Source organism: Primulina huaijiensis, chromosome 6 (assembly GCF_012295235.1).
Source record: "Primulina huaijiensis isolate GDHJ02 chromosome 6, ASM1229523v2, whole genome shotgun sequence".
Classification (NCBI taxonomy): Eukaryota; Viridiplantae; Streptophyta; class Magnoliopsida; order Lamiales; family Gesneriaceae; genus Primulina; species Primulina huaijiensis.
The window spans coordinates 16,833,915-16,860,359 of NC_133311.1; the positions used below are offsets into that span (position 1 = coordinate 16,833,915).

A 26,445-nucleotide genomic window follows, 5' to 3' on the forward strand; every position below is an offset into this window, starting at 1 on the left:
GAATAAATGTTTCATTTTTATATATATGGCATCATTAGTTCAAGAAATTAATTGAGATTCTGATTTGATTTAGTTATCTAGAAATACAGAATTATTTCATTGTATCTTGAGAGAAATTTTTCACATCCCTGTGACTAAAGTGAGAGAGAAAACATTTCTTAAAAGAAAGCGTTTCAAACGTGCTTTTGAATTCATTCACACACTATCCATATTTTCGATATAATCTCTCAACACCTTACATAGTATNTGAAGGACGCTCGATTTCCTTTTAAACTTCAAGCAACACACTTTCGCTCATCGACAATTTCTGACACTACCGAAGTTCCTAACTACGCACAACCGCCACAACACCATCCGCCACCGCCACAGCGGACGACGTTCTGTTTCTCTCCTCCTGCTTCTACGAAGCATTGCAGGTATATTTTGATGTATGTAAATTTAATTTTACTGAAGAAATTTTCAAGAGAGAGTACGATCTATGCAAAAGATAAAGTCACATTAGGCATGAGATTTGTTTCGTCCCCCCTTTTTTCCGAGCTATAACCAGTCATTTTATTATGCTTCTGTTCTTGTTTTCAGAAATCAATTGAATTTTGTGATTTTGTTGTTGAATTTTAATTCCTAATTGTTTGGATTGTTGTTTATTTTAACCCATCTTTTTCGTGCTTTTTAGAACAGATCTTTGTGCTGTCTAAATGTGCATTCTTTTAAAACATACATTATGCGTTATATATACTACTGCACATCGATGCATTGAAGGAATGTTTTTTGCCACGTTCACACCGGCTTCACAAGTTTTTTTGGCTGTCTGTAGATCAAAGTGACTGGTGAGGGTGGATCTTTTTAGTTACTGAGGGCGGATGCTTTTTCTCTGAATGGCAAGTTATTATGATGTTGATGATATATTGGCTGAAGAAGAGGTAAACATAGACCGAATCTTTTTAAACCTGAAAAGTTTTGGTTATGACTTAATGCTTTTGTTCTGTTCGTCTCTCATTTTAGCTTGTTCCATCTGTATTTCAACATGCTGCAAATGGAGTTGGGCTTTTTGATTCGAGTGACTGCACTAATAAGGTATATCTTTCTTGAATGTGGTGATAACAATACCGGCACTTCATCTAATTTTTTAAGTTCGGTATTTCCTCGATGTCAGGTTGAAGCTGCTTCCCGAGTAGAACTGCCTTTTTGGCTTGTCAGCGAACTGTACTTGAGAGATCTTATATCCATCAGGGTTCCTTCATCTTTTAACAAAGAGTAATATCGTTTTTATCAAGTTTGTGCTTTATACCATATCTATATTCTTGATAAACTAAACTGGATTCTTGTTTTTATATAAATGTGTTGCTTGTTTGGTTCCATCTTAATGAGATTGTGAGCAATATAGAAATTCTAACTAAATCAATTTTTTCCAGGTACTATATAGCACAAGACATGAAAGTTTTTTAAAATTTATGAAAGCACGATAGAGTTTAATTACCGTGCTTTCTCCTCCATTCATTTGATAGTTATGACGATTTTAAATCGGCCCATTATAAATATTTTACTATGTATTAAAGTTCCATTGTCAATATGGTTTTAGCTTGTTTATGTTATTTATTGTTTTTGGTATTTTGTGTTTGTTGATTTGTTGTTCTTGTTTTTTTTTTGTCCGTTCAGATCCAAAACAAGGGAAGAAATAGGGGCGGATGCTGCTCATGTGGATCTCAGAAGTCGGTGTCCTTATTTTTATTCACTAGGTTGCAAGATTGCACCGCTGTAAGTTCCTTCTACTCCCTTTGCATATTTTTAATATCATTCGGGTTTCAATATTTCTTTTTCAACAAATTCTTTGACCTACTGGGATTCTTAAAGTTACAAGAATTAGACACGCCCTTGGGAAACTAATTATACCGAATTCTTGTTCTTATTATTTTTATCTCAAGTTAACTTTTTAAAGATAGCATCCCAAACGAGCTTTCAAGAGTACATTGAGTATGTGGAAGCAGTTTTTTTTTAACTCTGTCGAACAAAAGTAATTAACAAGCCTTGTTTGCTATGCACCATCCTGTTTTTCGCAGTATTAACAAGTCGGCTCGGGCTCGAATTTTACTGAGCTCAAGCTGTAGTTTCCTCATGCTTAATTACTGAAGCTAATTAATTTTTAGTTTTTTATATTTTTAATATCATGTAAACCACTATTTTACCCCTGATTCAATTTTTTACAACTAATTTTATGTATTTTATAGTAAAGGATTTTTTCACGAGCATACAATTATGCAGTGTTGCGTGATTTTCGCTCGCAAGAGCACGATGTTAAGTTTTAATATATGATCAGTAAAGTATCATTCCCACGAGAAACATATCAAGTACTGTAATTAGAATAGCCTTAACTTTATCTAGAAATTCAAAGATGGGTTTGGATCAATTAATTAAAAATCAAACTAAATTTGTGCAATGGTTAACGTCGAGAGTTCCAGGAGAGAATGAATTTAGATGTTCAATTTTACTTGGCTATCCACTATGTTAGTTTTCTATTGAAATCTATATTCTTAAATTCATCTCGTTTATTAGTCACAGACACTTAATTGTCTCTATTTCTTTTTTCAAGCAACAAATATAATTTACCATTTAATATTGATTTCGATATTCCTAACAAAAAATTCTAACATCAATGATAGATGCATACAATTGTTCTTTAATTGCCTTCGATGAGGTTATATGTCTTCCGAACTATATAAATACCCACGACGTGTTTTCCTAAGATCATATTTAGATCCTCTATCTGGAGTAATAGATCACGATTCACGATTATTATATCAATCAAACTATGACCGATAAATTGAGGGCGTTAAAACTAGGATAACACATATAATTGAAGAAGATTTCAAATATATAAATCAAAATAGTCGATACGTAGATTCAAACCAGACTACGTTGTTTCCCTAGAAGTTAAGTTTAGTTCGTGACGAATTTGAAAACAAAACAAATCATGTTTTTCAATATAAACATCAAAACTAAAAATCTAGGAGAAATGAAGAATAAGAACGAAAGTAGAAAATGCTTCTCTGTCCGTAGATGTCGCACTCTCCGTCTTCGTTCCAAGATCTCCTCGCTCTCAATGTTTTCTCTCGGGTTTGTCTTTTGTTCTCTCTTTAGAATGCGTTCCCAAATGCCTAAAATCTGATAGGGTTCTCATTTTAAACCCTAGAGTCCAAAGTTTCCTTGTTACTCACGTCATCAAGCGCTGAGGCGCCTGAATTTTTGACACACGGGTGCTGAGGCGCTTAGCTTTTGAATAAAATCCTTTAGCGCGCCTAAACTTTGATTTTTTTCGTTTTCTCACGCTCTTCCTTCCATCTTTGTTCGCTTCCACCTTTTTTTGTACAATAAAAATGCATGTTATCTAAATTCTTGCACGACACAACAACAAATACCAAACACATAATTCTGCTCTAAAACTAGCGTAAATCTAAGTTAAAAACATCGAAAATCCAAGTGTAACATTACACTTATCATGCAGTCAGGTTGAACTTGAGCTCTAGCAGAAACTCGGTTCAAGCTTGATCGGTGCTTGAGAAAACCAATGTTATCCGGCTCGAGCTAGAGTCACAAATAAATTAATTGTGCTGATCACAATTCAGGAAACATCTCTACTTGATCGAGCTCGAGTAGTGGATTCTCTTTTGAGTTGAGCTTGAGTAGTGGGTTTTCTTTTGAGTCAAACTCAAGTAGGTGCAGTCTACTAGGATGATCTGCACCTCTATTCTACACTCTCGTCAGTTCATGGTGTAATGTACCCTTACTAGGTGTGTACGTCTTGTCTTGCATCTTGGAAATGAATTTCACGACAATTGTGCCACTTAATTTCTTCCTTCTCATGCCAAAAAATATCCTTTTAAACCTTTTTTTCCCCTTGTCCTTTCTGTAATAATGAATGGGCTTTTGTCTTCTGTTGTAAAACAAACAGGCCAGTTAAACCTATGTTCCTGAAATTTTATTTCCAGATTTGTTTATGGCTTTATGCCCAAAAATTATTATATAGGCAACTATCCCTTACAAAAATTTCTTTCATGAGATTTTGGATCCTGCAAATGCACAAAACATCAAAGAAGACATATAATCACCCCAACAATTTCACCTAGCATTTTGCAATTGGTTTGTTCAGTGGCCGAATTGAGAACCAAACTTTTTTGTCAAACTCATCAATCAACAAAATTTTGCATAAAATTCTGCAGCTTAGTCATGAAACCAAAATAACTGAGTTAAACACCCACACTAAAAAGAGACATTCCAAAAATGTGTTCTGAGGGAAAAGAAGCACCATATGAAAAAAAAAACTAACCAAAGTAACTGGTGTTTCCCTAATTTTACCTTTGAGTTGGTATGCTGCTTCCTCCTCCTATTCTTTCTTAGATCATAAACTTGGGTTGATGCCTGGATCCCTTATGAAATCCTCCTTCATTGATCCTTTTTGGCTTCGCCTTTGTCGGGATTGCGCTGATTATGCTGTATTTTGAGAAGTTTTTGTCCAGATTGCCTTTATTAGTGTATTTTTAATGCTCTTTAAGGCAAGATACTTTCTTATTTTTTAACACCTGTATGAAAGTAAGTACCATCCCGTTAAGGACTGGTTTTGTTGTTCATATGTCAAGGGCTGGTAAGGTTTTGCGCCTGTCCGACAAGAAAAGTTATAAATATGGAAACTTCTCTGCCTTAAAGAACTTCTTTCGCGGATGGTCCTTTCTTATAAGCTTGTAAACTACTGGTTTTATCGAAGCTGAACTAGCCTCTAAGATCCCATGCTAGCTATGTCTTTCTCCCAGAAGTGGATCGGGCAATTTTCTTCCCTTTCATCGAATTAAATTAACCTAAGGTAATGTTAAGAAAGAAAAATACGGGTTGAGCCTCATTTTATCCTGATATTTGTCCTGCCCACCAAAAAATGTTGATGCTAAATCTAACGAATCTTAGCTTGACTGTGCCATGGATCAGTAATGCTTTTTGATTTTATTATACTGCTTCCCTGATGATCAATTTTATGCTTCTAGTCAGTTTTTCAAGTGAAAATCGCATTTTCTGGTAATCTCAAGAGTACGGTTAGTGGCTTTTATTTTTATTACAGAATATTGTAACTAGAGTCCCTCCAAATTGAAGTTTGGTTGCTAAGCCTTTAGGTTGTTTTGTTTTGTTTGTTTGTTTTTTTCCCCTATTAAAGTACTGATTTACAGATAAGGATTTCTTTGTCTTGTGCTTATGGCAGCCAGAAATTTTGATAGTGGGTAATAGAATAGAGAGTTATGTGAGGAAAGAAAATTCTTATAACTGTTCATACTTATGAATTGCAAAACTTTAGAGGCTAAAAGTTTATCTAAGCTTGACGTTTAATGATGACCAGTGTTGGTGACAAAACCATTGGGCCATTTCTTCTTGTTGCATTTCGAACAAGATACAAGGAAGTCTTGATCAAGGCACATACTTTAACATTGGCAGTAGCTCCCAAATACATGACACTTCTAACTAACGAAGAAGCCAAATGTGAGTTCATCAAATCTTTGTCGATTCATATGAGCGTATTTTAAGTGCGGTGAAGACTTATTTTCTTGTTCTATTTTAAATAAAAGGATTTTATCTTTACACGTTTGCATGTTTGCTCATTCTCAAGTGTATGAGGCTGGTCAATCTTCAATAGCTGCATTTAAGAAGTGGCGGATGGGCGGGCCAAGATTTGAGGTCGCTCCAGTTCTTGGCAAGAAGAGGAAACCAACCTGATAAGTCCTCCTAAACAAACCATTATACATTTAGAGAATTCAGAATTCTAATTCGAATTTGTGTAAACTAAAAATTGGTTGTGATATCGAAGTGGGATACAACGATTTGTTAACATCAGTTAATGTTGTGCACAAGTTATCATGAGTAATTGGATCGCAATATTTCTTTGCGTGGAACTGTATAATGCCAGTTATCAGAGTTAATTTTACGTTTTTTTTTAAAAAAAAATAATTTTGGCTGAATTCTTAATTAAATGAATAAAGTAAATCATTTGAATTTTAATAGATATTGAATAAATTAACTCTCTTCCTGATTGCTCCATCTGCCATTCAATACCAAATTACTGTCAATTAAAAATTATTTTCCCAGGAGGATGCCAAATATCTAAAGTTGTGTTTCAATCGGATGATTTGTATTTGGATGAATGATTTGAAATAAATTTATCTTTTAGATGTATTTTAAATCCATCATTATGACTCCAAAAATAACCGGTTGAGATTTAAAATCTATTGTCTAGGATTCAAGTGCATTTAACTAAACAATCGAGTGAATTTGGCATCATAGTTTTGAAATTGCTAGTTTCATATCCATAAATCTAAGGCAAAAACTTGTGTGAGACGGTCTCACGGGTCATATTTTGTGAGACAGATATCTTATTTGGGTCATCCATGAAAAAGTATTACTTTCTATGCTAAGAGTATTACTTTTTATTGTGAATATCGGTAGGGTTGACCCGTCTCATAGATAAAGATTCGTGAAACCGTCTCATAATAGACCTACTCTAAATCCAAATACAACATTAGTCATTTCCAGTATTTTTCAGAACCCATAAGTTAATATCTTATGCGTAGACAGAGATGATTTGGGATAATTCAATCAGTTGTCGAGAGATCATAATAAATGTTCGATAAGATCCATACTTAGCATTTTCAAATCGATTGCCATACCAATTGCGTATTGCCCACGATTCATTTCATTAATTATTAATATGTGAATTGACTGATCCTTACTCAAAAAATAAAATAAAAATAAAAATGGACTAATCAATTTGCTGAAATCCCATCTCATCAAACCAACTTTAGATTCATTTGATTTTTTTAAATTTGGTTATTTCCCGCAACTCATTATTTAAATCGATGGACCTTGGGAATGATGGGCGAATCATATTTTTATAAATATTAAGATCTTTTTTTTAATAAAAAATTAACATTTATCATCTTGTCACTTGTCGGCCGATCAAATTTCATGGATCACCGTTCATTCATATATTAATAATGCAGTAAACTGTCCTCGGAATGCGCCATTGATCTGGCTACGGGAATCATGCATTTATTGCATAAATTCTTTGACAAAAATTAATTAAAACTAATCTTTTCAGTTGAGAGAGAGGGGCTTATTGGCGAGTGTTGGGACAATGATTGGAATATGAGGTTTTTTTTTAATTTCGATCAATTCTTTTTAAAAAAAATGATCTCTTCAAGCGTAAGAGTTGACCGAAGTTATTTAACCAATTTTTCCTTGAAATATAATGTTCACATGATTTAAAAAATTCGAGTTACAACATCAGTATAAATATAATTTTTGGTTAAATGATAAATACTTGATTATACTACTACAATGACAACATGTTATGTTTCGGGTGGAAAAAAAATCAATTTTGCAAGCGTTGAATTTCCTCGTTCGCACTTTGGCTATAATTTGTTAATTCTTGATAATAAAAAAAGATCGAATCGGTTGACGTAATCCAACAAAATGACACAAATTTGTCTCCACATTATTTATTGTTGGCGTCGTGTTGGCCATATTTAATGTCGAAGTCACAACTTGCAATATTCAAAAAGTTTGTGCCGCACATTTACAATTGAAAGGCCCTTTTTATTCAAAATGATATATATATATATATATATATAATATTTGTTTTGTTACCTCATTTTCATCGTGTATATTTATGTAAACACTGATGAAATGACACATATAATAAGTGAATACATAATTTTTCTATGTTTCATCACATATAATAAGTGAACGATATTTCACCGATACTCACGTAAATATGTACGGTGAATATACAACACATCACAAATATATATATTCACCGTACATATAATCGTGTATATTGAATACATAATTTTTCTATATTTCATCACATATAATAAGTGAACGATATTTCACCGATACTCACGTAAATATGTACGGTGAATATACAACACATCACAAATATATATATCACATCCAACCATAAATTAACATGCCTCTAAATATATTTTACATATAAGACAAGTTGGTCTTGGATCTTGGATTCGTGACGTCATCAAAATACTATTAATTATTAAAATTGGCCAAATCTCGAGAAACCAAATGGGACGTTGAAAATCTCGTCGTTTTTCCATAATGGGATTATTATCAAAAGTTTCCTTCCTTTAATAAATACATCAATCCATGTGAGTTTCATATATAATCACTTGATTTTACCAAAACTTTACATTATTCGACAATAATTAGTAATAAAATATATGTTATGCCTATTTTTTTTTTTGTTTCCGTCGTGTAAATGTTAAAATTTGAGTTTTGATAATGTAAGCTACAACATATATTGGTTTTTGGTCTTTTTAGTCAGATTGTTGACGTGACTCGAAAAAAATGCTGATGTGATAAACGTCAAGTCAACACTCCTTAAAAAAAAAGACAAAAACCAAACCACAACTTAACTTACGTGACTAGAACTTAAATTTGAATACTTAAATGACTAAAACACAAAATAGACAAACTTATATGATTATTTCGGCTATTATTCCTAATACACAAACATATTTGTTTGTCAAGAAAATATGATGTGTACCATTTAATTTACAGCAAGTAACATATTCTCCATTTATTGTTTCTTGGTACAAAAATTGATAAATGGACTCGGGGATTTGGGCTATTTGGCCGAGTTTCTTAGAGAGAGTTGTATCGCGCTCTTAAATATTCTTTATCTATCCACTTGTGTCGGTTTCGAGTATAGGTATCCTTTTTGGCTAAAAGAATAACGTTGAGTATATTCAGAAGGATTTAATAAAAATGGCAAAAGGGCCAATGTCATGATGTCTAATAAATATGATATTGTTGAGTTCTGAATAAATTGTCTTATGCCATGCGGAATATGTATGATGAATAAATGGGTCATCGCTTTAATTTTATATTACTTTGCACATGGACTTAATAATTTGATTAATATTTTCGGGCCCAATTACTTTAATGGTTGAAAGTTACAATTTTTTAAATATTTTTTTTATTGTTATGTTTTAACTTTTTCCTACCTTTATTAATTATATTTTTGTTGGAAAACATTTAATTTTTAAAATCTAAACAATTGTTAGAGCAGCTGTCTGTACTCGTGGATCCCTTCTTCGTACTTGAGGAGTTGTACAATTGTACTTAAATTAGACATAAATCCTATATATATATATATATATATATATATATATTTGGATTTATAGAAAAGTTGTTATGTTTTTAATACAGAGAGTATTCATAGAGAACTTAGTAACATATGTACGGAAAATTCGAATAATATTTTAAAGATTGATATATTGTTTCAAAATCTTTTATATGTGAGATATTCATATATTTTAACATTCAAACTCCACATGATATCGAATTTAAATAGTTGAATTATCTTGTGAGTAGGATATCATCGAACTATTCTTGCTGTCAATTATATATAAAAAAAGCCTTCTAGTTAAGCAAGTTTCCCCAAAATTTCTAACTAACTTGACATTTTTGGCTTGATGGGAATCCATATTCATATACGAGATTAGAGATGGCAATGTGACATAGCGTGGCGAGGGCTGGTTTGTCATCCTCGTCTCCGAATTTCACCTCTGCTTTCATAATCGCCCCAATCCGAAACCATGGTGATCAAATCCCCATTCCCGTTTAAAAAATATTAATGAGGCAAGACCGGGACATGTATGTGGATTCCTCGAACCAAAACATATCATTATCTATTATTATTAGTATAATATTAATAATAATAAAAATATTATTATTTTTATTATTAATATTATTTTCGGGTTGAGTTCGGAGATGAGGATGATATCTCTATACCCGTCTCGTACTATTTCAGGGATTTAAAAAAAATACCGAACATGAAAAAATCGAAGATCCTCGTCTCCATTTTGGGTTTTCTCTGTGGGTCCTCAAATCCGTGAGAAAATTTGTCATTTATATACGAGATGCTGTTAATTTCTTATTATATTAGCAATAAATATACCAACAAAAAGAATTTTTATAATGCAAAATTTTAGATAATTAATTTTCACATGGAAACACATGCAGCAGTTAAATATGGAATAAAGTTTTACTGTTAATATTAATAGTGGGGGATTTTTGTCATTTTATCCAATAACACACAAAGAGACTCGATTTAAGAAAAAGACTTTTTTTTAGTTTATATAATTTCGATGGATTTAATGTATATCTCTACACATGCTTTTTAATTTCTATATATAGTATTGAATCCCAAAAGTTGGAAGTGATATGTCTCAAGAAAATCGATGGGATGAACAAACCAATATCAATTATCATGGCATCTTTCCTTCCATCAATCGTTCCATAATATCATTAATTTCCAACAAAAATTGGTTTCAACATCAAATTTTAATCTAAGAACACGTAGAGTAATAGTTCCGGTATAACATAGACCGAATAATAACACTTTGAAATTGAATTAATCAAATTCTCTAAGAACACAGAGTGTAATAATTCCGGTATAACATAGATAGTATAATAACAATTTGAAATTGATTTAATCAAATTATATAAATTACAAAAAACACTTATGCGTATCAAAGTCCCGTATATTAATTTTTTTTAGCTAAAAACACATAGATTAATAGTTTCGGTATAACATAGACATAATAATAACACTTTGAAATTGATTTAATCAAATTATATAAATCACAAAAAACTATCATGCATATCAGAGTTCCGGATATTAATTTTTTAACCACTCGAAATTGATTTCGACTTAACCTCATATAGTCAGTTACTTTATTATTACACAAACACTTATGTAAGACGGTCTCACGGATCAATTTCGTGGGTCGAATATCTTATTTGGGTCATCCATGAAAAAATATTACTTTTTATTGCGAATATCGGTAGGATTAACCTGTCTCACAGATAAAAATTCGTAAGACCGTCTCACAAAAGATTTACTCTTATTATTATTATTATGTCCAAAACAAGACATCACCACCCCAAAGCAAAATTGACATTTCACCTCAACAACTTGCCAAAATATACCATTCCACTCTATTAAAATCAACGATAATGTTAGACACCTTCGCCTTTCTATTTTTCTTTTTCTTTTTCTTTTTGAAATGACCTTTCAATTTTTCTAAATCAGTGAAAATGGATAAATATTCATGGAACAATGTTTGCCAACTTGCTTTTCCGTACTTTTATCACAATATTTGTTCTAACTTGTGATAATTGGAAAATAGTTACACTCTACAATAATCCTTCCAAAATAGTTATTACGTACATTCATAAATAATAATTTTATTAAAAACAATCTATAAAATTATGGATGTATTTGGACTTCATACAATATTTAAAATCCATATCGTTTGTTTGGACAACTTACAAAATATAATAATAATTTATCACAAAAATTCCCATATCGCAGTCCTTTGTTGGTATCAGTGACGGAGTCAGAAATATGGCTTCGCCCAGGCTAGAATTTTAATCTCTATAATCTTTTAATATTTTAAATTGATTTATCCGAGCTAATATCATATTATTCCAAAATTATACAAAATTTACATATAAATTTTTTTAAAAAAATTGGGCCACCCGACGGTACCTTCCCGAACATTCTTCATCTCTGTCATATCAGTTTTGAGTTTGTCATATATAACTTGTTCAATATATTTTATATGATTAACGTGATTTATAAATTATTGTATTGATTTTTTAGGTTTACTTAAGACATCTAGTTTTCATGATTTTAAAAAAATAAAAATAATGGGTGCCGCCGCCTCACATCGCGGTTCTTTGGTTGTCTAATTAAATAAAATTCCTCCCTTCATAAAATACATAATAATTTGCTTTGGCCGAACCGTACGCTTACACATATATCACTGCCGCCACCTCTTCCTTGCAATGGTGGCCACGATGTATTCCGTATGTCGATTGTGTGTGTGTATATATATCACTCCCTCGAATTTTCCCTCTCTTTGATCATCATTCTTTGTAATTTTCTTCAATTTTTAATCTGTTTTTACTCGATGGTGTGGAGACAGGTTCATCTATTTCCGGTCTTTTATCCCTTTTTGGATTCGTTGTCTTCTTCTTTCGAATTTCGATAATCGTCTCTCCTTCTGTGTTCGATTCTTGATCTGAAGGCTGAGACTGTTTCGTCATCCAGTCGGGTCTCTGCTCTTCTTTCTACGTGAGTGAGGAAGAAATTATGTGCTGCAGTTTGACTTTTTTGTGTGGTTATTCTCTCACTAAATCATTTATCTGTGATGATTGATCTTTTATCATTACCATTTGAAAGAAAATGTTTTCTGTTTCTATTGATACGTGTGTCTCTCTCTCTCTCTCTCTCTCTGTGTATGTGTCTTTGTGTGTGTTTTTTCCCGAATATGTGAAGGGATATGTGTCTTACCCGTTTTTTTTCCTCTGTTGATTCTTTTGATACATGATTTTTCGCATGCACAGGTCGTTATTTTTTCATGTTTTCTAATTCGGGTTTCGAACCTTTTTCAATTGGGAAAGGAAAAGACTTTTGGATTCTGGGAACAGTGCTTCATTTGAATTTTTTTGGGTTTTTTTCCAGCGTTTTCGTTGCATGCAGTGAAATACTTTTCCCAATCGTTTCTGGGTTTTGTTCAATTTAGGTGTTGATGGTGACCTCAGTATCTTTTTTTTAATCTTCGTGGTGAAAAGTTAATTGATTTACAGACATTGGTACTGTTTATTGGTTTTTTTTTACTGTTACTTGACCGGGCGGCTAATAAGTATTAGCTAGCACAAATATTTATCGAATCTTTACTAATTTGTTGGGTTTGGTGCTAGGAAGAGTTTGAGTTGCATTTTGGAAATTCTTGAATGTTGGGTCTCTTGGTTATTGTTGTTAATATTATTTTTGTTTTTATTATTAATTGCAACTGTTTGGAACTTAAATTCCTAATCCCCTTTAATTGGTTTTTACATCGTTTGGTCATTGATTTTGCTGAAACCATTTAGATTTCCTCTACTTAGTGTCTACTTGTTACTCTCTGAATCTACAGGGACTTACTTTGCCGTATTTCAGCATTCGAGTTCAAATACTTTAAAGGTATGAATTATTTGAGCTAAGTTGGTTAGACTTTTATAGCCATTTTGTTAGTGTGGATTTTCTTATGTATAGGATAGGATGCCAAACAGGGTTTGCTAATGTTATTCTAATATTTCCCTTTTCTGTTTGATGTGTTAGCATCATTTCTCTTGTTCTGGAACCTCTTAACTTACATTTTTTCCTTCTTCCTTTGGAAAGGATAAGGTCTAATATTCTATGATATGGAACCTAATGGTCACCGGAGAGCTAGACGGAGAGATTTTGTTGGTTATCAAAAAGGCGATACAAGTACATCGAGCAGTGACGATGAACTTGATCCATGGACGGCTTGGGCATACAAGCCTCGGACCATCACATTGTTACTAATTGGTGCATGCTTTCTTGTGTAAGTCTGTTGGTCTTTAGGTAGTCTCTTTTGTTTTTGTAACTCCTTAGTGTTTGGCCTGGGAAACTGATGGATAAGTCTTGACTGATTAAAAGATTTATATTGTATTCATGACAATCTAAGTTGATTGGCTGGACCTGTTTTTCAATATTTCCACTTATCTTCATATATTTTGAAAAAAAATCCATATACAAAATGTAGAGCATCTTCAACAATTTGAAGATTAACTGTAAATAAATACCACCACCATTTTATTTTCTTGGTTTGAATTTTGTTTGCAGGTGGGCTAGTGGAGCACTCAATCCTGAAAACAGTGTGGAAAGAGATCTCGTTACCTCTGTGAAAAGGTTTTCTACTAACCTTTTTTAAAATTTGTATATATTAATATACTTCTACCCACGCACACAGGGTGTGTATATCTGTGTATACATATGTGCATTACTTAGTTTCTCTCTTTATTGCCTCTGTTCTTTGTTATTTTTGTGATTTAAGATGTCGCAACTGCTAACTAATATATTTTGTAGGGGCTTATGGGCAATGGTTGCAGTGTTCCTTGCTTATTGCTTGTTACAAGCTCCTTCGACGTAAGTTCATATCAAACTTTCTTCGTCTATCCCTATCTTATATCTTTTGACCTTGAAGCCTGGGAATATAATATTTGGATATATATGTTTGTTATAGTTTGCTGCGTAAGTTTGCATATTTGTCATGCAAATGAAAGGACATGCAATTATTTTTTATTCACTTGCTCATCTGAATATGGACATATCTCCTTATTGATGGATTTTGGGAATTATCGACGGATTAAAGGTGGAGTTGAGATATAAAAGCACTAGTTTCTACCTTAGGGGGAATATCTTTGCCTCATCTCAGTTTTTTATCTCATCAATTTTAAGGTTGAGAGAGGATTGCCACCCGTGGGCCATTATGCAGATGATTTAGATTCAATAGATTCATTCAGTGGCAAGTTTCCTAATGTGAGTGAGTGATTGGGGAACTGCTTTTATGATTTAGTTGTAGATTCTTTCTAAATTGACACAATTTTGCACTTATGAGTTCCTCTTCCATAGAAATGTATTTGTCATCATTAAAGGTGGAACATGAGAACATGAATATTATTAATATTTTTCAGTATCACAATTTGAGGACCCATGCTTTATTTGCTGTAAGGCGTTCCAATTCTTTGAATCCATTTTCAAAATCCACACACACACACACACATATATGAATACGTGCGTGTGTGTGTATCTTATACATTGAAATTATTTTGAATGAGGCCACGAGTCAATTAAATTAGAGGGGGCTAGCATACATAAAGTGGTTAATCAAAGTGAATTGGTTTGTCAATGTCATTGGTTTGTCATAAGTCTTATCACACACCAAATTGACTCAGTTAAATGATATGAAATAATCCACGGAACACCATCACGAGATGCAGGCACAGATGCTCCTTTTTTTTGAGAAGCAGAATCGTTGTTGACCTATTCACTTATATCAAAGACTTTCTTTAGTCTATTTGCTGAGTCAGGTCATATCTTTGTTGCAGGGTACTTATTCGTCCTCATCCTGCAATTTGGCGGCTCGTTCATGGAATGGCTGTCATTTACCTAGTTGCATTGACATTTTTGCTTTTCCAGGTTAGTTTTTAGCTGGCGTTCTCAGCTTTAACATTTGGCCTCTGTAGATTATTCACTTACTGAATTGAGTACGTTTCAATGTCAAGGATTTTATTTGGAACACTTAGTGCTATTGAAGTTTCGTTCTGAAATTATATCGATATTGAGCATGTCGAGTTTTGCCAGTGGCAAGCCAAAAGGGCTTCTTGTTTTCTGTTAGTTGTGGTCATTTTTCATGTTTATAACGATGCTCTGAATAACCTGAACATGCATTTTAGATAGAGTTGGATTAAAACACAATCATCTGCTTGGTCATGTTTACAGAACGTGGTAGTATATTGTGCGTACTGAATACTGATTCTGGGTTCTGCATAAATTATCTGTTGATGGCATTGTGCTCTATGTACGTGTGCTAATGTTTCAGAGTTGTGTCAAGTATATTCAGACACCTGTTATGTTTCTTTTTTACCAGAAGCGTGACGATGCTCGACGATTTATGAAGTACCTGCACCCCCATCTTGGTGTCGGTAAGGGATTTGGAACTTCTGGTTGTTCTCCTTTTACCAATGGATGTCTATTTTTTGTTGTGATGGTGGCATCACAGGCCATTCATCATTATTAGTCTGGTTGCACTTGATTGTTAATAATCGTTTGATCTATATGCAATTTCCGTGATGTAGAACTTCCAGAAAGATCTTACGGTGCTGATTGCCGTATTTATTTACCGGAAAATGCTACAAGCAGATTTAAGAATGTTTATGTATGTTATCTTTGTATTTACTCAAACCTCTAGATTTTATTTTATTTTATTTTGTTAATAAGCATTGTCCTGCTTCTAAAGACCTACATATTGTTACTTGTTTCTAGGACACACTGTTTGATGAGTTTGTTCTGGCTCATGTTCTTGGATGGTGGGGGAAAGCTATAATGATCCGTAATCAGCCTCTTTTATGGTTACTTTCAATTGGATTTGAGTTGATGGAGGTCATATTTTAATGTTGGCATGCTACATTTTCTTCTCTCTTCTGTTTCGAGCAAATGAAAAACTAGATGCATTTCTTCATTAAGCTGATTTTAATATTCTCCTTTTCCAGCTTACTTTTCGCCATATGCTGCCAAATTTCAACGAGTGCTGGTGGGACAGCATTATTCTTGACATATTAATCTGCAATTGGTTTGGTATGAAATTTTTTATTTCCTTTCTGGTTATGGTGCATGTCTGCAAAGAGTTTACTTGGCAATGCATGAATCCTCGGCCTGTTTAATCATAAACTCGAGTTCATTTCCTTCGAAAGCCGTTATATGCTGAGCCATAGAGTGTCATTTGTCCTGGGTTCTTATTATTGTTTATGTTACTGTGTGATTGAAAGTTTGCATGTTCAAGATATCTCCATCCCTTTTCCGAAAACATTGGTAACTATGTGACCACTCAAAGTTTGTCCTGTTATTAGATGCACATGTTTCAGTTAATCCAACTTTCATATAACTATCATTTTCTAATTGCAATAGCCTCAATGTTCCCCTTGTCGAGGCTAAAATTTATTCCTCTGTCTGGAATAGTTCTCACACTTCAAATTGACATTTAGTGCCTTAACATATTTCTGAGTAGGAAACGGGGCATAGCCGCAACTCCTTCGAGGAAACACAAAAAATTATGCTTGGAGAAAAGCGATTAAGTAAAGTTGGTGGTTGTCTTGAATTATCACTATATTTAAATTAATCTCAATGCCTAATTTACTCTGAGTCGGTTAAAATATGATACTTGATATTTCAGTCATAAATATATCCCAATTTTTTATTTATGAAAACAAGGAAGATGGGGAAAAATTTAGTTGATTTTCCCAACTAAATGTCATATTTAAGTCCGTTATTTCCTCTATAAATAAATAAAGTGCTATTGATGTAATGGCCAGATAACCATCCTCCCAACATCTTGCAATTTTTATCACCGGTTGACTTCTATCTTCAATTTACCATTAGGGCAATTCTTAAGTTATTTAGTTTCAATAAGAAACTTGAAATGGTGCTAACATGTTTTTACTTCTTTCATGTGCCATATCCTAAAAAGTATAAAATGTAGTGCAAGGAATTGTCAAAGTGATTGGACACAAAGATCACCTATGACAATCACAATGAGTATTGGTGAAAAAGATAATTTTAGGAGCAAATATTTTGGATTGTTCTTTTGATACAGGCTTATTACAGTTATAAGTTTAGTGCCATTGTTATCTTGGAAGATTCCTCCAAACTTCATAACTTTCTCCTATTTCTCCATTTTCCTATATTTTGTCTGTCCTTTTCATTGCAGATTGATTTCTGTTGCTGAGGGTTCCTTGTTTTTGGGCAGAATGGTGTATAACATGTTTCTACTTTGCTATACAGGTATTTGGGCTGGTATGCGTACTGTTCGGTACTTTGATGGTAAAACCTACGAGTGGGTTGGTATAAGCCGCCAGCCAAACATCATGGGCAAAGTACGTTGGATCTGCTACATTTTCTCATGAAAAATCTGTTTCATCGTCTTCGATGTAGTGCTGTATACTTGACTGAAAGATGCGATGGATGTAGTTATAAGCACAAAGGGTTGGATCTTTGCATCCTTGGAAACCGTTCATCACATGAAAATATAGCTGTTTTACGATTTTTAAGAAGTTGTTGAATTTGTCGCTTCTACTCGTAGGAAATGGACCAATTTTTTCACCTTCTGCATTTTGAATGAGTGACATGTATTTACTTTCACTCATTTCTTTTTTGTCCTCCCAACTTTCAGGTCAGAAGAACGTTGGGTCAATTTACACCAGCACGATGGGATAAAGATGAATGGCACCCTTTTCTTGGTCCGCTGCGATTCATTCAAGTTCTTAGCCTATGCATTGGCTTCTTGACTGTGGAACTCAACACATTCTTTCTCAAGTTTTGTCTTTGGATTCCACCACGAAATCCCCTCATTATATACCGCTTGGTTTTGTGGTGGCTTATTGCAATACCAGCAATTCGTGAGTACAATTCATATCTTCAAGACAGGTATTTCCCTACTATCTTGCCTTTTGACTGATACAGATATATTGATTTTCCACCTTTTACTCAACAAATTCTCTCTTTTCTCCCAGGAAACCGATGAAAAAGGTGGGAGCCTTTTGTTGGCTGTCACTTGCAGTCTGCATTGTTGAGCTTCTCATCTGCATCAAGTTTGGACATAGTGAGTTTTTTTCAAGCTCTTTCTTTTAAATAACTTTTATCTTAAAATTTTGATATATTACAAAAATATTATGTTAATTTTTGTCATTTGTCACTACATGAGATTTTAACTTAATTCATACACGTCCTGAAGGACAATTCCCGAATCCAATGCCCAAGTGGTTAGTCGTATTCTGGATGTCTATCGGAGTTGGACTCGTAGTATCATTAGGCACGTGGTCATGGAAACTGCATCGATTGATGAGGAGAAAGAGACAATAAGTTCCATTTTCGTTGTGGTTTTTTTTATAGTAAATTAACATTGTGTATAAATAGAATTATGTTTTTGATTGTAAAGTTCTCTTCTTAGGTTGGACCTCACCATTTTTAATGTAGTGAAACTAATTTTTGTCTCATTTTTTTCCCATTATCCAAATAATGTATTGGAGCATGGCTTGTAAGGACTGGTGATTTGATGAATTGAAGTTTGGTCTAACAATTGAATTTTTTCCAATTATGACTTGATTGTGTGACCTTAATATTATTAAATTAATTTTTAATTCAAAAACAGACTTGCTAGTACTATTTATTTAGTAATTTAATTAGGGAAAATTATGATGTTGGTCGTTGACAAAAATGTCTAAAATTAAATTGCTTAAAAAACCAAATATAGTGGAAATTTGATGATATAGAATATTAAAATTACAAAAAGACAAATATACATAAAAAAAATTACAAATTTTCCATTTAATTGATCGACTATCTGCGTTGACCCAAAAATGCATCTCAGTATATTTGATATGCCAAGAGAATAGAGATACGAAAAAATATTAAATATTAAAATTTAAATTAAACAAGTATGACACAAGGCCATGTAAAAAAAAATTTCTTGTCAATGCCACAATGTTTTAGTCCAAGTAATTTTTTAATGGAAGACTGCAATAAAGTAACATGTCACAATCAAATTTACGCAAACATTAACTTGGTCTCAAAAATTTCCAAAAGTAAAAAATTTCCTCTCTTTCATCGTCCTCTACTTGTTAATTAATTTTGACATCTTTTGGACTGTGCTGTTTCTTTTTCACGCCTTTCTTCTATTAATTAATATCATACATGCATGTAGATTGATTTCGTAAGGGATAGAAGCAACGAACAAGTATATATTTTCTTTTTCTTTTTCTAGTTGGAGTAATAGTTTAATATAATTAGGTATCGAATTGAAGATCATCTCAAATCTGAGATCTTGATGGTAATATAGAATGTGAAAACAAAATGTTTTAGATAAAAACAAAAACTCATGCATCAAACTCTAAATTTGATGGCATTTACTATTTAGTTAGGCCGTATGCGATATAAAACTGGTTCAACTTTTTGAGATGATCATACTCACAAAAAAGCCATTTGGGAAAGTCCATTCAATTCTCTAAGTTAAAAAATAGTGATGCAAGCAAATTCGATGGAACCATTTGCGAGTAGCACACGATTAGCTTACTTAAACTTACTTCGACACTCATTTTTTTTAATTAACTATGTTTTCAAAATTAATTTCATAAAAATTGAAGGTTATTTATATCAGCATACCTCCAAAATTTAAGTTCGATTATAGATTAATTGTTACATAAAAGAATCGAGTTGGTCGGGCCAAGATTGACTTGCCCAAAAAAAAATCGAGTCAAACTTGAGTCATGCAGTTCGTATCGAATGCATCGATCCCTAGCTCTTTAGAACAACGATACTTGAATGCGTTTAATGAAACCAATTAAGATGTAGCTACCTCCTCCATTTTTTGCATTCTATATATGTATTAGTTATATATGGTTCAAAACTTGGCCAATACTGACTTTAGACTTTAGTCGTCCCTTAACTAAATTTAGTGTTCACGCTCTTAGGGATTGACATTTTAATCTGCAAGTGAAAATAAATGCTGCAGACGTACATAATTTGTGGCAAATGTGCCACTAAACTTTTAGAATTAATATTAGCAGATATTACTTTATAGAATATGAACTAGGTTGCTCAATAATGCACATATGAACATGAAACATTAGGCATGTGGAACAAAAATCTTGGACTAATTAAGGAAAGGGTATAGTTGTGAGTTTTTTCTTCCATGATGTCTTTCCTCTCACTATTTCTTCATTCTTAGACTCCCCTTTTATTTGAAGCAAGTGTGTGTAGCTATATGGCCCAAGAATTGATAAGGGTATGAAGTGTCCATTTTCTTGAAGGATTTCATGAGATGACAAAGCATGACCATTTGCACCAATGTGATTGCATTGGTGAATATTTCCATTTTTTATTAGCTCATACTCTTGAGGTTCACAAAGGGATTGCACCACATCTTCACTCCCACATTCTCTTCTATATTCTAATATTATGTTTGAGAGCTGGTGATTCTCCAAGAATTCATCTGGGATTGCCTGAACAAAACGTTAAACCATCGATCAAGATTTGGTGGTTTGGTTCGTTTTCCGTTATGTAAAAAGTAGGCAAGTTTGGTGTTTTTACCTCAAGCATCCATCTAACATATTTTACATTGTTCACATGATGGTTCATGTCCAAATCACTTCTCTTTGGCTGCGATAGTTTGAAGAAACACACGGTTCTTTATTGATCACGATCTAAGGCAACTAATTAGTGCAGAAGATGAGGGCAGATTGTTTATACCTTTAGGTCTGTGTTCATGTAACGCGCGTTGTTATCCAATTTGTCTATCTTTTCAGGGCCGCTATCTTCTTCTATTGCTTGCTTCTCAATAAACCATGGTGAGATTTCTGCCCTCACCTCATCCGGCATCTTCGAAAGTCGTCTCGTTTGCTGGTTCATCATCACCCATGTACTGTTTCAAACACAACTTTTCAACTCAAAATCTAGGATTACCTTATTACATGTCATTCAAATCTTTTAGATCAAGCATTAGTCGAATATTTCACGCCTTACATCCAGAGATCTACCTATAGTACACAATTTTGTCCTAAAAAGGCCAATAGAACCAACAGAAAAGGTCGAGTTTGCACCTGGTTGCGCGGGCGAAAACCAGGCCCGTGGCTTGACTCCGGATTAACCAGTCCCTTCGCATACCGTTCTTCCCTGATGCTCCAACCCATGTGTCTATTTCCATTACCTCACCCCTGTTACATTTTGTAGAAAATATACACAATATTAAAAATTTATGTACTTATATGTCATGTATGTAACATTAATATATATATTTGTGCCATAAATGAGAGTAGCTTTAAGTACCATATTGGATAATGATCAACTTGAACTTGCATTCTTGAAACAACCCAAATGAGATTGTTTTTCATCATGCCATGAGTCGCGCCGAATCCATCTCCGAGAAGGCCTGACATCCACACATGATTCAATGCTGTTTCCTACATCACCAAGACCCAATTTTTCGATTCAGCTAGACGTTTCTTTAAGCATAGAGTTCAAACAAAACTCATGATAAGTAATATTACTCGTAAATTTGAAATCAAACTTCATATATATATGATCACCTGAAGTAAGTTAAGAATACTTTCAATGGTGGCGGTTTTATCCGGGCCGACCTCATATGATCTTACGACGACGGTTTGCCTGTATCCGACCCCGTCCAAGATAATGACTCCCTGTCGAAAAGGATCCACTAGTTGCTTCTTGGTCGGGATATTCTGTCGAATCTGTTGCTCAAGAACTTGTACGTTTTCTTCAGTAGGATCAACGGAAGTGATTGGAATCGCGTGTTCATGGCTTAAAACATCCATTCTCGATGCAGAAAAACTCTTGGACCCGTTGATTTTCACACATTGAAGTGCGTGTTTTTGTGTGTTCTTGTCATTTTTGTTGATTGAGGTGTGGATACAGAAGGGTGCCACCTTACATGAGGTAGAAGCCATTAGTTATTGTCGTTGTTATTATTTCTTTGGTCCACTAGAAGGGGCTGAAATAGTGTGCAGTGTGTGTTTTGTTTGATGATTTTATAGTAATTTGTAGGCGGAAACAGCTAAGGTTCTTTCGAGATTTTAAAGGGAACTTTGTTATGAATTTGGATATTTCAAAGTTTGTTTATTGTTTGAGAATTGATGGGCAGTGGAATCTTTGCTTCGCAGTGATCGACCTTCTACAAGTGGACAAAGCCATCAAAACACCTTCGTTACCGATGCTCATACTTGGAAGTAGTCATTTCTTTGGAGTCGGAGAGACAAAATTCAATTTTTACAAACTTTATATGCAAATTCAAAAAAATTCACTATTAGATTGAATCCCGACTTTATATTTACGTAAATAATACGACTCAATTCAATTTTTTAAAAGAGAACAAACTGTAATTTTGTACCATTATGTTTGACTCATTGTGATTTTGACGTATTTAGAAACTTCATTTTTGAAGACCGAAATCGCAAAATTATAAATATTACATTTTGTTTTTCTAGCACGTATTTAGTGCTTTGGAATAAAATAGAAAAAGAAAAAATAATGTGATTTTTTTTTTCTCAAGAGTGAATTTCTCAAACAACCTCCTCTCATATTTTACATGTATTTTTTTTTAAAAAAAAATCAAGTTTCATTAGTTTTAAATTTTGTAATATAATATAATGGAAAATTTTACATCATGATTTTGAAGTCTCATCCCATCTTAACTTGTGTGAGGCGTGTGTGCCTAAAAGGGTAAGAAACTGTAATATTGAATCATTTGTAGTTCCCACAACTTTGCTTGGAGTCTACCATTAGTCCAAAGCTTCTTCTCTCTTTCACTGTATATAAACAATTTTTTTTATTTATTTATTTAATTGATCAGCAAAATTAGAACATATCAAACTCATCAATTCTTCCGCACTTTCTAGTATTTATGCAACTTTAGAGGTTTGGATGCATATGACATGATTTAGACAGCAGCTATTGTAAATAACAAAAGCCAAAAATGGCAGTCATCCATCTACCAATTCTTTTATGCTTGGTTTCTTGAAAAATGAGGTTATTAATTATAGAAATAATCAGCAGTAAATATGAAATATATGTTTCAAGTGCAAATTTGATTTATAAAAGAATAATAGAGTAGTAAAAATATATAGAACTGTTAGTTAAAATAATGGTGGTGTATAATTATACAAGTTACAATTGGTTTCCCAAAATTTATTTTCCCATGGTTCTCACATTTAATAGTAATAGATGAAAAACAAATGTTCATAGATTTATGCATTCCCAAGTCTAGACACCGAGCTGCATCTGCAGGTCGTCCTCAACACATGGATACTCGGTTCTCGGCTTCCGGCCAGCAAGATATGGCGTAACCATCCAGGATTCATGTCACAGGTCATGCCCTTCATCACACCTATGTCCAGTAACTGCCATGCGTGGTAAGTCACACGAAAGAATAGGTAAGCCACCAAATTCCTTCATTACTGATACTTTAAATGTAGACTACCATCTCTTCTAGGGATACCTCAATTTTCGAGGAAACAAAGATTCACAGTGCGGAAAATAGCACAGAGAACGTTCTTGGGTTACAGATAGAGAGGAGACATGCCCCCAAAAGTTAAAGCTGCATCACTAAATTGATGAGTATGATAAAGTGACAAAAAATCAAATTCAAAAGTAGCCAATATTTCATTCATCACTATTTAATAAATTTTTCTTGCATTGTAAATCTCTGATAAAAAATAAAATAAAAGTTCATGCTCGAATCGCAAATGTACGGGTCAAATTATAATATTGTGTACTAAGTAATATTGTTCTAATAGAGATCAATTAGACAAATTTTGCCCCAAATACAATTATTTAGTTAACTAAAACGAAAGTGAATTAATTAATAAACTAAAATGAAAATCAAATAAAACTGACAAAACAATATAAATGATATAAATTAAAATATTAAACAAACAATTGTTAAGATATCGGTTCATCTACACCTTGATCTTATCTGGTGATTGAATTTCAATTTATAAGACACTCTTTTGACGAGATTATCTAATCTATCAATATATACCATCGAGTTATAATAATTTAATCAACAAAATGACAGTAACCAAGTGTCTTTTTGTTATTTAACAATTGTAATCGTATTAACGAACTGTGGAATCCTTGTTTTCGACCTATTGGACCATGATTATCAACATGTATCAAGAAAAAAGTTGTTCAGTTCTTGTTATTCGGTTGAGTTCTCATGTTCTCCCTCTCCTCCCGCTTTGAAACCTTGCTTGCGGCTTCTTCTTGTCTCAAATCTGATGATTGTGGGCCTCTCTCCTGTATTAGGGCTTCTATATTATATATGTGCAACCAAGAGTCCCTAACAGTTGAAATAGAATTACCGCCCCCAGCGGCGCCTCCTCGCAAATCTGAAATTGTTTTTCTTCATTAGCACGTTGGGGAGGTCAAAATCACCCGATCTAGTGCGCCCTGCTCGCAAATCTGACAAGTATCCTTGAATTTCCTCCTCTTCGACAAATCCACCTACAAAATAACTCGAAACATGTGAATGACGAATAATATGCATAATATGAATAAAAAAGACCGAAAATAGACTCAACGTATTAGAATCATCAAGAATAAAACTAACAACGAAACAATAAAATGCGTAAAAACAACATCTATCACTAAAGAAGACCGAAGATATAATGAAGTTATAAACTTTTCCTCCCATGAATACCTTTGGACAATTATATTAGATACTGATGTCCAGGGAAGGACAATAATCCTTTCCTCGTTCATCCCTCCACAGAAACATTATTTTCCACAAACTAACATCCTCTTATACCCCACATTAAAAGTTGCAATAGTAACGCAGAAATTTCCATGTGCACTTTCTCCATTTTACTAAAATTCACAACACATTATAGCTTCCAAGATAAATATTCATTTATAACTGGATGCCCCAACAAGAACATGTTAATTGCTATAAAAGAAAATGTTCTTCCACCGGTTTAACCAACTTCTCCAATTTACTTTAGTTGATTACTTGCATCTAACAATTTTCTCCTTCCCCAAAATCCTGTTGTCCGAGATAGTGCCCATGTACAGCCATCCTTTCTCCTGTGCCCTTGATCAGCCACATTTTGTGCTTAAATGTTGGAATTCCAATAGGTCAGGATAAATCATAAATGCTATGATATAACCAGCAACCTGAAATGGCTTTTTATAACCGACAACTCAGCCTAAGAAGTAAGCTCTTTCCTGGTCATGGTGTTATAACAGCTCAAATAGTAATGAAAAACCTCAATTTTTCCAGTGTCAGAATAGCCTAATCAGCCTGATCGTGCAACACTCAAGATAATTCTCAGAAATTACAAAGCAATAAATGCAAATCACCTATGAATGGTACTTATTCTTGGTTATTTCTCAAAGAAAATTATCTAGCATGTATGTAGAGGGGTGACTACTTACAAGTTGAACTGAGAATTGTCACATGAAACCAGAATGCCTTGCAAGAGGGGAGATCCAGAAGTTGGTACTTCCGAGCAAGTTCTACAGATCATATCACTTCAAGAAGACAGCTACCTTTCACATATAATTTCCAGCCAAGCTATCACCAAGTTGCACAAAGCACAACACAGATATGACCAGGTTCAACTTAGGATGAAGATGGAACAAAACTTATCAGTGCATGTGAAAAATATATATTGTCGTTACAGCTCCAACTGTTAACCCTATTAAGTGTTAGGAGCAATCCCAAAATTAACATGGTGGAATGAATATGAATTTTGAACCAAATGGCAAATACTCTTTATTATTTATGAGTACCAAAAGTGTACATATGCAACATCTCATATTAAGGTCTAATACAACAATTGATTAAAACACAATAAAGTAAAACCTATCATTAAATTCTGCATCCACATCTGATTTGAACTAATTATGATAATTGTGAATGTAATTTTAGAAATAAACAGATTTACCATCAATCACCCTTGCTTTTCATCAATACTGAATCATTTACTTTATTTCGCACACTATTATTAAGAAACAAAAATAATATGATTTAATAAAAAGCTATATGATAAAAATATACAGGTTTACTACGAAAATGAGAAACCTATGATGAAGGCTATGTTCGGTTCCTGATTCCACCGTGGAAGACATTGTTATCTCTTGGTTATGGACTTATGGAGAAATATGTGCGAAAATGATTCTACAAACATGTTAAAGAGCACATTTTTTTCTAATAAATCTTTCATCGGTTGCTTTTTATTTATAAACATATTCAACTA

The 26,445-nt window shown here is 33.4% G+C and overlaps 3 protein-coding genes and 1 long non-coding RNA gene across 10 annotated transcripts; 2 read left to right on the forward strand and 2 right to left on the reverse strand.

Moving 5' to 3' along the window:
• The first annotated feature begins 281 nt into the window (after positions 1 to 281).
• On the forward strand, positions 282 to 5,903 carry LOC140978817 (DNA replication complex GINS protein PSF3-like). 3 transcript variants are annotated; one of them, XM_073444046.1, is made up of 7 exons: positions 282 to 416; positions 815 to 920; positions 1,003 to 1,074; positions 1,154 to 1,254; positions 1,657 to 1,755; positions 5,375 to 5,514; positions 5,642 to 5,903. In XM_073444046.1, exons 2-7 carry the CDS (start codon positions 876 to 878, stop codon positions 5,746 to 5,748), a joined length of 564 nt encoding a protein of 187 aa, XP_073300147.1. In that variant the 5' UTR covers positions 282 to 416; positions 815 to 875; the 3' UTR covers positions 5,749 to 5,903. The 3 variants fall into 3 exon arrangements, with proteins under 3 accessions (XP_073300147.1, XP_073300149.1, XP_073300148.1); XM_073444048.1 differs by having other exon boundaries at positions 319 to 415; positions 874 to 920; XM_073444047.1 differs by having other exon boundaries at positions 320 to 428.
• Positions 2,285 to 4,572, reverse strand: LOC140978819 (uncharacterized). Its single transcript, XR_012175632.1, has 2 exons — positions 4,351 to 4,572; positions 2,285 to 3,928 (listed from the first exon to the last, which is right to left on the reverse strand). It is a non-coding gene; the product is annotated as an uncharacterized lncRNA (long non-coding RNA).
• A 5,934-nt stretch (positions 5,904 to 11,837) lies between the features above and the next one.
• LOC140979771 (CDP-diacylglycerol--serine O-phosphatidyltransferase 1-like) lies at positions 11,838 to 18,755 on the forward strand. Of its 5 annotated transcripts, none has more exons than XM_073445328.1 (14): positions 11,838 to 12,187; positions 13,032 to 13,078; positions 13,277 to 13,463; positions 13,745 to 13,810; positions 13,988 to 14,047; positions 15,010 to 15,100; positions 15,552 to 15,606; positions 15,760 to 15,839; positions 15,947 to 16,063; positions 16,174 to 16,258; positions 17,462 to 17,553; positions 17,850 to 18,103; positions 18,190 to 18,278; positions 18,411 to 18,755. In XM_073445328.1, exons 3-14 carry the CDS (start codon positions 13,300 to 13,302, stop codon positions 18,536 to 18,538), a joined length of 1,281 nt encoding a protein of 426 aa, XP_073301429.1. In that variant the 5' UTR covers positions 11,838 to 12,187; positions 13,032 to 13,078; positions 13,277 to 13,299; the 3' UTR covers positions 18,539 to 18,755. The 5 variants fall into 5 exon arrangements, with proteins under 5 accessions (XP_073301429.1, XP_073301431.1, XP_073301432.1 ...); XM_073445330.1 differs by having other exon boundaries at positions 13,032 to 13,069; positions 13,275 to 13,463; XM_073445331.1 differs by having other exon boundaries at positions 11,838 to 12,038.
• Positions 18,756 to 20,331: 1,576 nt separating this feature from the next.
• On the reverse strand, positions 20,332 to 22,228 carry LOC140977993 (palmitoyl-acyl carrier protein thioesterase, chloroplastic-like). Its single transcript, XM_073442702.1, has 6 exons — positions 21,760 to 22,228; positions 21,500 to 21,633; positions 21,274 to 21,387; positions 20,924 to 21,095; positions 20,765 to 20,833; positions 20,332 to 20,676 (listed from the first exon to the last, which is right to left on the reverse strand). The coding sequence occupies exons 1-6, from the start codon at positions 22,135 to 22,137 to the stop codon at positions 20,332 to 20,334; spliced, it is 1,212 nt and encodes a 403-aa protein (XP_073298803.1). The 5' UTR covers positions 22,138 to 22,228.
• Positions 22,229 to 26,445: the final 4,217 nt, after the last annotated feature.